We start from the raw sequence: 12,899 nt of genomic DNA, 5'->3' as shown, positions 1-12,899 counted from the left end.
ACTAGAATAACCCTCTAAATCTATCACTCAGCAGAGCTGCTTCTGACTACTAGAATAACCCTCTAAATCTATCACTCAGCAGAGAGCTGCTTCTGACTACTAGAATAACCCCTCTAAATCTATCACTCAGCAGAGCTGCTTCTGACTACTAGAATAACCCTCTAAATCTATCACTCAGCAGAGAGCTGCTTCTGACTACTAGAATAACCCCTCTAAATCTATTTAAATTGGAATCCCTTTGCCCTTGATCAAATATTAAACTCTTAAACTCTCAGATTATTGTAAATTTGAATCTGGTGATTCAGTGAGTGTCTTTTGTCCTTTAGCTGTCTCATTCCATTGAGAATTTCTAATGAATTTGAATCTGGTGATTCAGTGAGTGTCTTTTGTCCTTTAGCTGTCTCATTCCATTGAGAATATCTAATGAATTTGAAAGTATTTCCCTGTCGTTGATGATAGTCTCTGTTTTTCTCTGTGTTGTTGTGTTGTCCAAGTATAGAGAAGAAGAGTTAACAGAATGTTCTGGACTAGAATAGAACTCTTGGAATGTTTCCCTCTGAACTATGAGAGCAGGGTAAACATTTCATCACCTCTAGACGGGTGGTGTCTTTCCCTCTGAACTATGAGAGCAGTGTAAACATTTCATCACCTCTAGACGGGTGGTGTCTTTCCCTCTGAACTATGAGAGCAGGTTAATAAACATTTCTTCACCTCTAGACGGGTGGTGTCTTTCCCTCTGAACTATGAGAGCAGGTTAGACATTTCATCACCTCTAGACGGGTGGTGTCTTTCCCTCTGAACTATGAGAGCAGGGTAAACATTTCATCACCTCTAGACGGGTGGTGTCTTTCCCTCTGAACTATGAGAGCAGGGTAAACATTTCATCACCTCTAGACGGGTGGTGTCTTTCCCTCTGAACTATGAGAGCAGGGTAAACATTTCATCACCTCTAGACGGGTGGTGTCTTTCCCTCTGAACTATGAGAGCAGGGTAAACATTTCATCACCTCTAGACGGGTGGTGTCTTTCCCTCTGAACTATGAGAGCAGGGTAAACATTTCATCACCTCTAGACGGGTGGTGTCTTTCCCTCTGAACTATGAGAGCAGGTTAATAAACATTTCATCACCTCTAGACGGGTGGTGTCTTTCCCTCTGAACTATGAGAGCAGGTTAATAAACATTTCATCACCTCTAGACGGGTGGTGTCTTTCCCTCTGAACTATGAGAGCAGGTTAGACATTTCATCACCTCTAGACGGGTGGTGTCTTTCCCTCTGAACTATGAGAGCAGGTTAATAAACATTTCATCACCTCTAGACGGGTGGTGTCTTTCCCTCTGAACTATGAGAGCAGGGTAAACATTTCATCACCTCTAGACGGGTGGTGTCTTTCCCTCTGAACTATGAGAGCAGGGTAAACATTTCATCACCTCTAGACGGGTGGTGTCTTTCCCTCTGAACTATGAGAGCAGGGTAAACATTTCATCACCTCTAGACGGGTGGTGTCTTTCCCTCTGAGCTATGAGAGCAGGTTAAACATTTCATCACCTCTAGACGGGTGGTGTCTTTCCCTCTGAACTATGAGAGCAGGTTAATAAACATTTCATCACCTCTAGACGGGTGGTGTCTTTCCCTCTGAACTATGAGAGCAGGGTAAACATTTCATCACCTCTAGACGGGTGGTGTCTTTCCCTCTGAACTATGAGAGCAGGGTAAACATTTCATCACCTCTAGACGGGTGGTGTCTTTCCCTCTGAACTATGAGAGCAGGTTAATAAACATTTCATCACCTCTAGACGGGTGGTGTCTTTCCCTCTGAACTATGAGAGCAGGTTAATAAACATTTCATCACCTCTAGATGGGTGGTGTCTTTCCCTCTGAACTATGAGAGCAGGTTAGTAGACATTTCATCACCTCTAGACGGGTGGTGTCTTTCCCTCTGAACTATGAGAGCAGGTTAGACATTTCATCACCTCTAGACGGGTGGTGTCTTTCCCTCTGAACTATGAGAGCAGGTTAATAAACATTTCATCACCTCTAGACGGGTGGTGTCTTTCCCTCTGAACTATGAGAGCAGGTTAATAAACATTTCATCACCTCTAGACGGGTGGTGTCTTTCCCTCTGAACTATGAGAGCAGGGTAAACATTTCATCACCTCTAGACGGGTGGTGTCTTTCCCTCTGAACTATGAGAGCAGGGTAAACATTTCATCACCTCTAGACGGGTGGTGTCTTTCCCTCTGAACTATGAGAGCAGGTTAATAAACATTTCATCACCTCTAGACGGGTGGTGTCTTTCCCTCTGAACTATGAGAGCAGGTTAATAAACATTTCCTCACCTCTAGACGGGTGGTGTCTTTCCCTCTGAACTATGAGAGCAGGGTAAATATTTCATCACCTCTAGATGGGTGGTGTCTTTCCCTCTGAACTATGAGAGCAGGTTAGACATTTCATCACCTCTAGACGGGTGGTGTCTTTCCCTCTGAACTATGAGAGCAGGTTAGACATTTCATCACCTCTAGACGGGTGGTGTCTTTCCCTCTGAACTATGAGAGCAGTTTAATAAACATTTCATCACCTCTAGACGGGTGGTGTCTTTCCCTCTGAACTATGAGAGCAGGGTAAACATTTCATCACCTCTAGACGGGTGGTGTCTTTCCCTCTGAACTATGAGAGCAGGTTAGTAGACATTTCATCACCTCTAGACGGGTGGTGTCTTTCCCTCTGAACTATGAGAGCAGGTTAGACATTTCATCACCTCTAGACGGGTGGTGTCTTTCCCTCTGAACTATGAGAGCAGGGTAAACATTTCATCACCTCTAGACGGGTGGTGTCTTTCCCTCTGAACTATGAGAGCAGGGTAAACATTTCATCACCTCTAGACGGGTGGTGTCTTTCCCTCTGAACTATGAGAGCAGGTTAGACATTTCATCACCTCTAGACGGGTGGTGTCTTTCCCTCTGAACTATGAGAGCAGGTTAATAAACATTTCATCACCTCTAGACGGGTGGTGTCTTTCCCTCTGAACTATGAGAGCAGGTTAGACATTTCATCACCTCTAGACGGGTGGTGTCTTTCCCTCTGAACTATGAGAGCAGTGTAAACATTTCATCACCTCTAGACGGGTGGTGTCTTTCCCTCTGAACTATGAGAGCAGTGTAAACATTTCATCACCTCTAGACGGGTGGTGTCTTTCCCTCTGAACTATGAGAGCAGGTTAATAAACATTTCATCACCTCTAGACGGGTGGTGTCTTTCCCTCTGAACTATGAGAGCAGGTTAATAAACATTTCATCACCTCTAGACGGGTGGTGTCTTTCCCTCTGAACTATGAGAGCAGGTTAATAAACATTTCATCACCTCTAGACGGGTGGTGTCTTTCCCTCTGAACTATGAGAGCAGGTTAATAAACATTTCATCACCTCTAGACGGGTGGTGTCTTTCCCTCTGAACTATGAGAGCAGGGTAAACATTTCATCACCTCTAGACGGGTGGTGTCTTTCCCTCTGAACTATGAGAGCAGGTTAATAAACATTTCATCACCTCTAGACGGGTGGTGTCTTTCCCTCAGAACTATGAGAGCAGGTTAATAAACATTTCATCACCTCTAGACGGGTGGTGTCTTTTCAAGTCACATCAATTAAAGAGACGCTAAAATATCCTGCGTCTCTCAGATTCACGAGCAAAATTTGTCCTCATGTAACATGTATCGTCAAGAGACAGTGGAGTTGTAGAATCTGTCTTTACACAAACGCTAAGCGGCCTGCATTAGAATGAACACTGAGTGTCTGTGTGAACAGAGCTGTAGTTTTCCTTCCCGCGTAGCTCCCCTCGGCAGGTCAGGGAAAAGGAAGGCAGTGAATTGAAATCCCCAGTCTGTCTGATATCGTGGTACTTGTATTGCCAAATGACTAAGTGTTGTTTTCCACTCTGCTGTTTTCTCCAGGAATCACCTCCCTGGGAGCACAGTTCGCCAAACTCCCGAAGGGACTCAAGCATTTAAACTTTTCCAAAACCTCATTGTCACCCAAAGGTAATGACTGGAGTTTCTCACATTCTGACACTTGCATGGAAAACTTGTATTCAACTTCCTTACCATGAACCACAGAACCACAGTTCTCTAATGTTTAACATCCACAGGCCGTTCTCTGATGTTTAACATCCACAGACAGTTCTCTAATGTTTAACATCCACAGACAGTTCTCTGATGTTTAACATCCACAGACAGTTCTCTAATGTTTAACATCCACAGGGCTGCTCTCTGATGTTTAACATCCACAGACAGCTCTCTGATGTTTAACATCCACAGACAGCTCTCTAATGTTTAACATCCACAGACAGTTCTCTGATGTTTAACATCCACAGACAGTTCTCTGTTTAACATCCACAGACAGTTCTCTGATGTTTAACATCCACAGACAGTTCTCTGATGTTTAACATCCACAGACAGTTATCTGATGTTTAACATCCACAGACAGTTCTCTGATGTTTAACATCCACAGACAGTTCTCTGATGTTTAACATCCACAGACAGTTCTCTGATGTTTAACATCCACAGACAGTTCTCTGATGTTTAACATCCACAGACAGTTCTCTGATGTTTAACATCCACAGACAGTTCTCTGATGTTTAACATCCACAGACAGTTCTCTGATGTTTAACATCCACAGGGCTCCTCTCTAATGTTTAACATCCACAGACAGTTCTCTGATGTTTAACATCCACAGACAGTTCTCTGATGTTTAACATCCACAGACAGTTCTCTGATGTTTAACATCCACAGACAGTTCTCTGATGTTTAACATCCACAGACAGTTCTCTGATGTTTAACATCCACAGACAGTTCTCTGATGTTTAACATCCACAGGGCTGCTCTCTAATGTTTAACATCCACAGACAGTTCATCAACAGACAGTTCTCTAATGTTTAACATCCACAGACAGTTCTCTGATGTTTAACATCCACAGACAGTTCTCTGATGTTTAACATCCACAGGGCTGCTCTCTGATGTTTAACATCCACAGACAGTTCTCTAATGTTTAACATCCACAGACAGTTCTCTAATGTTTAACATCCACAGACAGTTCTCTAATGTTTAACATCCACAGACAGTTCTCTAATGTTTAACATCCACAGACAGTTCTCTGATGTTTAACATCCACAGGGCTGCTCTCTGATGTTTAACATCCACAGACAGTTCTCTGATGTTTAACATCCACAGACAGTTCTCTGATGTTTAACATCCACAGGGCTGCTCTCTAATGTTTAACATCCACAGACAGTTCATCAACAGACAGTTCTCTAATGTTTAACATCCACAGACAGTTCTCTGATGTTTAACATCCACAGACAGTTCTCTGATGTTTAACATCCACAGGGCTGCTCTCTGATGTTTAACATCCACAGACAGTTCTCTAATGTTTAACATCCACAGACAGTTCTCTAATGTTTAACATCCACAGACAGTTCTCTAATGTTTAACATCCACAGACAGTTCTCTAATGTTTAACATCCACAGACAGTTCTCTGATGTTTAACATCCACAGGGCTGCTCTCTGATGTTTAACATCCACAGACAGTTCTCTGATGTTTAACATCCACAGACAGTTCTCTGATGTTTAACATCCACAGGGCTGCTGTATACCACAGGTACAATAAAACATTTATTTTTACTGCTCTAAATACGTTGGTAACCAGTTTATAACAGCAATAAGGCACCTCAGGGGTTTGTGGTGTATGGTCAATATACCACGGATAAGGACTGTATCCAGGCACTCCGTGTTGCGTCGTGCTTTAAGAACAGCCCTTAGCCGTGGTATATAGGACACACCCCCTCGTGCCTTATTGCTTAGTGGAGCATCATCATAGGAGAGCAATTACTCAGTGTTCCTCTGTTCACACCTCTGATTAAACTGTTCACACCAACCAGCATGTTGTTAGTAATATAGCCCTAATTAATGACACTGTTACTGCAGAGGGAGGGAGTCTCTTGGAACAGCACTGTTACTGCAGAGGGAGGGAGCCTAATGGAACAGCACTGTTACTGCAGAGGGAGGGAGTCTAATGGAACAGCACTGTTACTGCAGAGGGAGGGAGTCTAATGGAACAGCACTGTTACTGCAGAGGGAGGGAGTCTAATGGAAAAGCACTGTTACTGCAGAGGGAGGGAGTCTAATGGAACAGCACTGTTACTGCAGAGGGAGGGAGTCTAATGGAACAGCACTGTTACTGCAGAGGGAGGGAGTCTCTTGTAACAGCACTGTTACTGCAGAGGGAGGGAGTCTCTTGGAACAGCACTGTTACTGCAGAGGGAGGGAGTCTAATGGAACAGCACTGTTACTGCAGAGGGAGGGAGTCTAATGGAACAGCACTGTTACTGCAGAGGGAGGGAGTCTAATGGAAAAGCACTGTTACTGCAGAGGGAGGGAGTCTCTTGGAACAGCACTGTTACTGCAGAGGGAGGGAGTCTAATGGAAAAGCACTGTTACTGCAGAGGGAGGGAGTCTAATGGAAAAGCACTGTTACTGCAGAGGGAGGGAGTCTCTTGGAACAGCACTGTTACTGCAGAGGGAGGGAGTCTAATGGAAAAGCACTGTTACTGCAGAGGGAGGGAGTCTAATGGAACAGCACTGTTACTGCAGAGGGAGGGAGTCTCCTGGAACAGCACTGTTACTGCAGAGGGAGGGAGTCTAATGGAAAAGCACTGTTACTGCAGAGGGAGGGAGTCTCTTGGAACAGCACTGTTACTGCAGAGGGAGGGAGTCTAATGGAACAGCACTGTTACTGCAGAGGGAGGGAGTCTCTTGGAACAGCACTGTTACTGCAGAGGGAGGGAGTCTCTTGGAACAGCACTGTTACTGCAGAGGGAGGGAGTCTCTTGTAACAGCACTGTTACTGCAGAGGGAGGGAGTCTCCTGGAACAGCACTGTTACTGCAGAGGGAGGGAGTCTCCTGGAACAGCACTGTTACTGCAGAGGGAGGGAGTCTCTTGGAACAGCACTGTTACTGCAGAGGGAGGGAGTCTCTTGGAACAGCACTGTTACTGCAGAGGGAGGGAGTCTAATGGAACAGCACTGTTACTGCAGAGGGAGGGAGTCTCTTGGAACAGCACTGTTACTGCAGAGGGAGGGAGTCTCTTGGAACAGCACTGTTACTGCAGAGGGAGGGAGTCTCCTGGAACAGCACTGTTACTGCAGAGGGAGGGAGTCTCCTGGAACAGCACTGTTACTGCAGAGGGAAGGAGTCTCTTGTAACAGCACTGTTACTGCAGAGGGAGGGAGTCTCTTGGAACAGCACTGTTACTGCAGAGGGAGGGAGTCTCTTGGAACAGCACTGTTACTGCAGAGGGAGGGAGTCTCCTGGAACAGCACTGTTACTGCAGAGGGAGGGAGTCTCCTGGAACAGCACTGTTACTGCCGAGGGAGGGAGTCTCTTGGAACAGCACTGTTACTGCAGAGGGAGGGAGTCTCCTGGAACAGCACTGTTACTGCAGAGGGAGGGAGTCTAATGGAAAAGCACTGTTACTGCAGAGGGAGGGAGTCTAATGGAACAGCACTGTTACTGCAGAGGGAGGGAGTCTAATGGAACAGCACTGTTACTGCAGAGGGAGGGAGTCTCCTGGAACAGCACTGTTACTGCAGAGGGAGGGAGTCTCTTGGAACAGCACTGTTACTGCAGAGGGAGGGAGTCTAATGGAACAGCACTGTTACTGCAGAGGGAGGGAGTCTCTTGTAACAGCACTGTTACTGCAGAGGGAGGGAGTCTCTTGGAACAGCACTGTTACTGCAGAGGGAGGGAGTCTCTTGGAACAGCACTGTTACTGCAGAGGGAGGGAGTCTCTTGGAACAGCACTGTTACTGCAGAGGGAGGGAGTCTAATGGAACAGCACTGTTACTGCCGAGGGAGGGAGTCTCTTGGAACAGCACTGTTACTGCAGAGGGAGGGAGTCTCTTGGAACAGCACTGTTACTGCAGAGGGAGGGAGTCTCTTGGAACAGCACTGTTACTGCCGAGGGAGGGAGTCTCTTGGAACAGCACTGTTACTGCAGAGGGAGGGAGTCTCCTGGAACAGCACTGTTACTGCAGAGGGAGGGAGTCTCCTGGAACAGCACTGTTACTGCCGAGGGAGGGAGTCTCTTGGAACAGCACTGTTACTGCAGAGGGAGGGAGTCTCTTGGAACAGCACTGTTACTGCAGAGGGAGGGAGTCTCTTGGAACAGCACTGTTACTGCCGAGGGAGGGAGTCTCTTGGAACAGCACTGTTACTGCAGAGGGAGGGAGTCTCTTGTAACAGCACTGTTACTGCAGAGGGAGGGAGTCTCTTGGAACAGCACTGTTACTGCAGAGGGAAGGAGTCTCTTGTAACAGCACTGTTACTGCAGAGGGAGGGAGTCTCTTGGAACAGCACTGTTACTGCAGAGGGAGGGAGTCTCTTGGAACAGCACTGTTACTGCAGAGGGAGGGAGTCTCCTGGAACAGCACTGTTACTGCAGAGGGAGGGAGTCTCCTGGAACAGCACTGTTACTGCAGAGGGAGGGAGTCTCTTGGAACAGCACTGTTACTGCAGAGGGAGGGAGTCTCTTGGAACAGCACTGTTACTGCAGAGGGAGGGAGTCTCTTGGAACAGCACTGTTACTGCAGAGGGAGGGAGTCTCTTGGAACAGCACTGTTACTGCAGAGGGAGGGAGTCTCCTGGAACAGCACTGTTACTGCAGAGGGAGGGAGTCTCTTGGAACAGCACTGTTACTGCAGAGGGAGGGAGCCTAAAGGAACAGCACTGTTACTGCAGAGGGAGGGAGTCTCCTGGAACAGCACTGTTACTGCAGAGGGAGGGAGTCTAATGGAAAAGCACTGTTACTGCAGAGGGAGGGAGTCTCTTGGAACAGCACTGTTACTGCAGAGGGAGGGAGTCTAATGGAACAGCACTGTTACTGCAGAGGGAGGGAGTCTAATGGAACAGCACTGTTACTGCAGAGGGAGGGAGTCTCCTGGAACAGCACTGTTACTGCAGAGGGAAGGAGTCTAATGGAACAGCACTGTTACTGCAGAGGGAGGGAGTCTCTTGTAACAGCACTGTTACTGCAGAGGGAGGGAGTCTAATGGAACAGCACTGTTACTGCAGAGGGAGGGAGTCTAATGGAACAGCACTGTTACTGCAGAGGGAGGGAGTCTCCTGGAACAGCACTGTTACTGCAGAGGGAGGGAGTCTCTTGGAACAGCACTGTTACTGCAGAGGGAGGGAGTCTCTTGGAACAGCACTGTTACTGCAGAGGGAGGGAGTCTAATGGAACAGCACTGTTACTGCAGAGGGAGGGAGTCTCCTGGAACAGCACTGTTACTGCAGAGGGAGGGAGTCTCTTGGAACAGCACTGTTACTGCAGAGGGAGGGAGTCTAATGGAACAGCACTGTTACTGCAGAGGGAGGGAGTCTCTTGGAACAGCACTGTTACTGCAGAGGGAGGGAGTCTCTTGGAACAGCACTGTTACTGCAGAGGGAGGGAGTCTAATGGAACAGCACTGTTACTGCAGAGGGAGGGAGTCTCTTGGAACAGCACTGTTACTGCAGAGGGAGGGAGTCTAATGGAACAGCACTGTTACTGCAGAGGGAGGGAGTCTAATGGAACAGCACTGTTACTGCTCTCTCTCTCTCTGTCTCTCTCTCTCTCTCTCTCTCTCTCTCTCTCTCTCTCTGTCTCTCTCTCTTTCTCTGTCATGGCCTGTAATGAATTGAGTTCCATAGATCCACTTTCGGCATGCTTCAGAATGCCCCCTAAGGCCTGGCATTTATCTGTCTATTGATTGGTTCTCCCAGGAGAGAGGCCAGTTCCTCAGAGTTCACACTGACTTATGGGAGTTTGATTCTGGGCAAGAGAGATCCCTCACTGTCTGTCTAACCCTCTATAGCCAGAGAGATCCCTCACTGTCTGTCTAACCCACTATAGCCAGAGAGATCCTTCACTGTCTGTCTAACCCACTATAGGCAGGTAGATTGTTGACAGGCTGTCTAACTCTATAGCCAGATAGATTGTTGACAGGCTGTCTAACCCACTATAGCCAGGTAGATTGTTGACAGGCTGTCTGACCCTCTATAGCCAGGTAGATTGTTGACAGGCTGTCTAACCCTCTATAGCCAGGTAAATTGTTGACAGGCTGTCTAACCCACTATAGCCAGGTAGATCTGTGTTTGATGTGACATTGTGCCACTAATAACCCTGGCAATGCTCATGTCCTACAGTATATGTGGCTCTTCACTGTGAGAATGACTGGTTGAGAATCAGGCCATGTGCTGACCTTCCTATTGTCTTCACTGTGTTACCTGGTAGTGATACCTGGTGATACCTGGTGGTGATACCTGGTGGTGTTACCTGGTAGTGTTACCTGGTGGTGATACCTGGTGGTGATACCTGGTGGTGATACCTGGTGGTGTTACCTGATAGTGCTACCTGGTAGTGTTACCTGGTGGTGATACCTGGTGGTGTTACCTGTTGTGTTACCTGGTTGTGTTACCTGGTGGTGATACCTGGTGGTGTTACCTGGTGGTGTTACCTGGTGGTGGTGATACCTGGTGGTGATGATACCTGGTTGTGTTACCTGGTGGTGATACCTGGTGGTGTTACCTGGTGGTGTTACCTGGTGGTGATACCTGGTGGTGATACCTGGTGGTGTTACCTGGTGGTGTTACCTGGTGGTGATACCTGGTGGTGATACCTGGTGGTGAGACCTGGTGGTGATACCTGGTTGTGTTACCTGGTAGTGTTACCTGGTACTCAATGGCCTTCTCTGTACCCAGGGGTGAACAGGCCTGTATTACTGTACATTATCTCTCTGTCTCTAACCATCCTCTACCCCTCTGTGTGTTGTTCCAGGGGGGAACAGGCCTGTATTACTGTACATTATCTCTCTGCCTCTAACCATCCTCTACCCCTCTGTGTGTTGTTCCAGGGGGGAACAGGCCTGTATTACTGTACATTATCTCTCTGCCTCTAACCATCCTCTACCCCTCTGTGTGTTGTTCCAGGGGGGGAACAGGCCTGTATTACTGTACATTATGTCTCTGTCTCTAACCATCCTCTAACCTGTTCTCTGTACCCAGGCCTGTATTACTGTACATTATCTCTCTGTCTCTAACCATCCTCTAGCCTGTTCTCTGTTCCCAGGGGGGAACAGGCCTGTATTACTGTACATTATCTCTCTGTCTCTAACCATCCTCTACCTTGTTCTCTGTACCCAGGCCTGTATTACTGTACATTATCTCTCTGTCTCTAACCATCCTCTAACCTGTTCTCTGTACCCAGGCCTGTATTACTGTACATTACCTCTCTGTCTCTAACCATCCTCTAACCTGTTCTCTGTACCCAGGCCTGTATTACTGTACATTATCTCTCTGTCTCTAACCATCCTCTACCCCTCTGTGTATTTTTCCAGGGGGGAACAGGCCTGTAATAATAACAGGTATTACCTGTTACCTGTATATTACCTCTCTGTCTCCAACCATCCTCTACCCCTCTGTGTGTTGTTCCAGGGGGGAACAGGCCTGTATTACTGTACATTACCTCTCTGTCTCTAACCATCCTCTACCCCTCTGTGTGTTGTCCCAGGGGTGAACAGCCTTGCCCAGTCACTGAGTGCCAACCAGTCCATCCCCAGCACGCTCAGTCACCTGGACCTCTCAGGGAACTTACTGCGGGCAGACGACATCCCGGTAGGTGGCGACATGGTCACATCTGTCTTGGTCACTTCCTTAATAACAGAGTCATAATGGGTAGAGTTGAGAGGAGAAAGGGACGTTTTGTTCATTTGCACAGATATTGAAACAAGACTTAACTGAAGACGGGAGAGATCCAGCGGAACCAGGTCGTCTAGTCTTCACACACCGAGTCCTATTGCGGCGTCTCCCCCTCCTCCGAGCCAGGGAGACGCAACCGCTGTCCGAATCACACTGACATCTAGCATCAATCATACCACATCGATTGTGTTCGCTAGTCTCTCTACCCAGCTCAGTGTTGATGCCTGTGTCTCTGTGGCGAGGCTGTACTCAGCTGGGTTTAAATCAGTCATCTGACTCTGTAGAATCACCTTGTAGATCTTGACACACTGTGAGCTACTAGAGACTGATGGGAAGGTTGATGTCAGAGGACAAGTCCTTCTGATTGGCTTAAAGGGTGATGGATTAGAAGACTTCACTTTCTGAGACCGTCAGGCCTGATGTAGCTTTGTTTAGGGGTTCCCATGGGAACGCATGCCCATACACACACACACACACACACACACACACATCTGATGACCTCAGTGCTCTCAGTATAGCTGTTGATCACAATCTTGAAGGGTCACCCATGACAACCCCTGACAAGAGATACAATGGCCTTCAGAGAAATCACTATACGTTGGCAGGAAGCATTATTACCTGTTACCTATAGACAGCATCAGGCCATAATGTATCCAGACAGTATTACCTGTTACCTATAGACAGCATCAGGCCATCATTCATCCAGACAGTATTACCTGTTACCTATAGACAGCATCAGGCCATCATTTATCCAGACAGTATTACCTGTTACCTATAGACAGCATCAGACCATCATTTATCCAGACAGTATTACCTGTTACCTATAGACAGCATCAGGCCATCATTTATCCAGACAGTATTACCTGTTACCTATAGACAGCATCAGACCATCATTTATCCAGACAGTATTACCTGTTACCTATAGACAGCATCAGGCCATCATTTATCCAGACAGTATTACCTGTTACCTATAGACAGCATCAGGCCATCATTTATCCAGACAGTATTACCTGTTACCTATAGGTCATCATTTATCCAGATAGTATCACCTGTTACCTATAGACAGCATCAGGCCATCATTCATCCATCCAGACAGTATTACCTGTTACCTATAGAC

The 12,899-nt window shown here is 47.1% G+C and overlaps 1 protein-coding gene across 4 annotated transcripts in view; it reads left to right on the top strand.

Annotated features, from left to right (window-relative positions):
* Positions 1-12,899, top strand: part of LOC149984307 (F-actin-uncapping protein LRRC16A-like) — a 198,660-nt gene that overhangs the window by 102,834 nt on the left and 82,927 nt on the right. For all 4 annotated transcript variants that reach the window (XM_090219905.1, XM_090219918.1, XM_090219902.1 and 1 more), the window contains exons 12-13: positions 3,945-4,031; positions 11,595-11,698. In XM_090219905.1, coding sequence (XP_090076031.1) covers positions 3,945-4,031; positions 11,595-11,698 — 191 coding nt within the window. The remainder of the gene's footprint in view (positions 1-3,944; positions 4,032-11,594; positions 11,699-12,899) is intronic.

The sequence above is a fragment of the Oncorhynchus mykiss genome, chromosome 3 (assembly GCF_057628025.1).
Source record: "Oncorhynchus mykiss isolate SJ-2025 chromosome 3, ASM5762802v1, whole genome shotgun sequence".
NCBI classification, from domain to species: domain Eukaryota; kingdom Metazoa; phylum Chordata; class Actinopteri; order Salmoniformes; family Salmonidae; genus Oncorhynchus; species Oncorhynchus mykiss.
The sequence above is the reverse complement of the archived record's forward strand: the minus strand, read 5'-3'. Positions and strand labels throughout refer to the sequence as shown.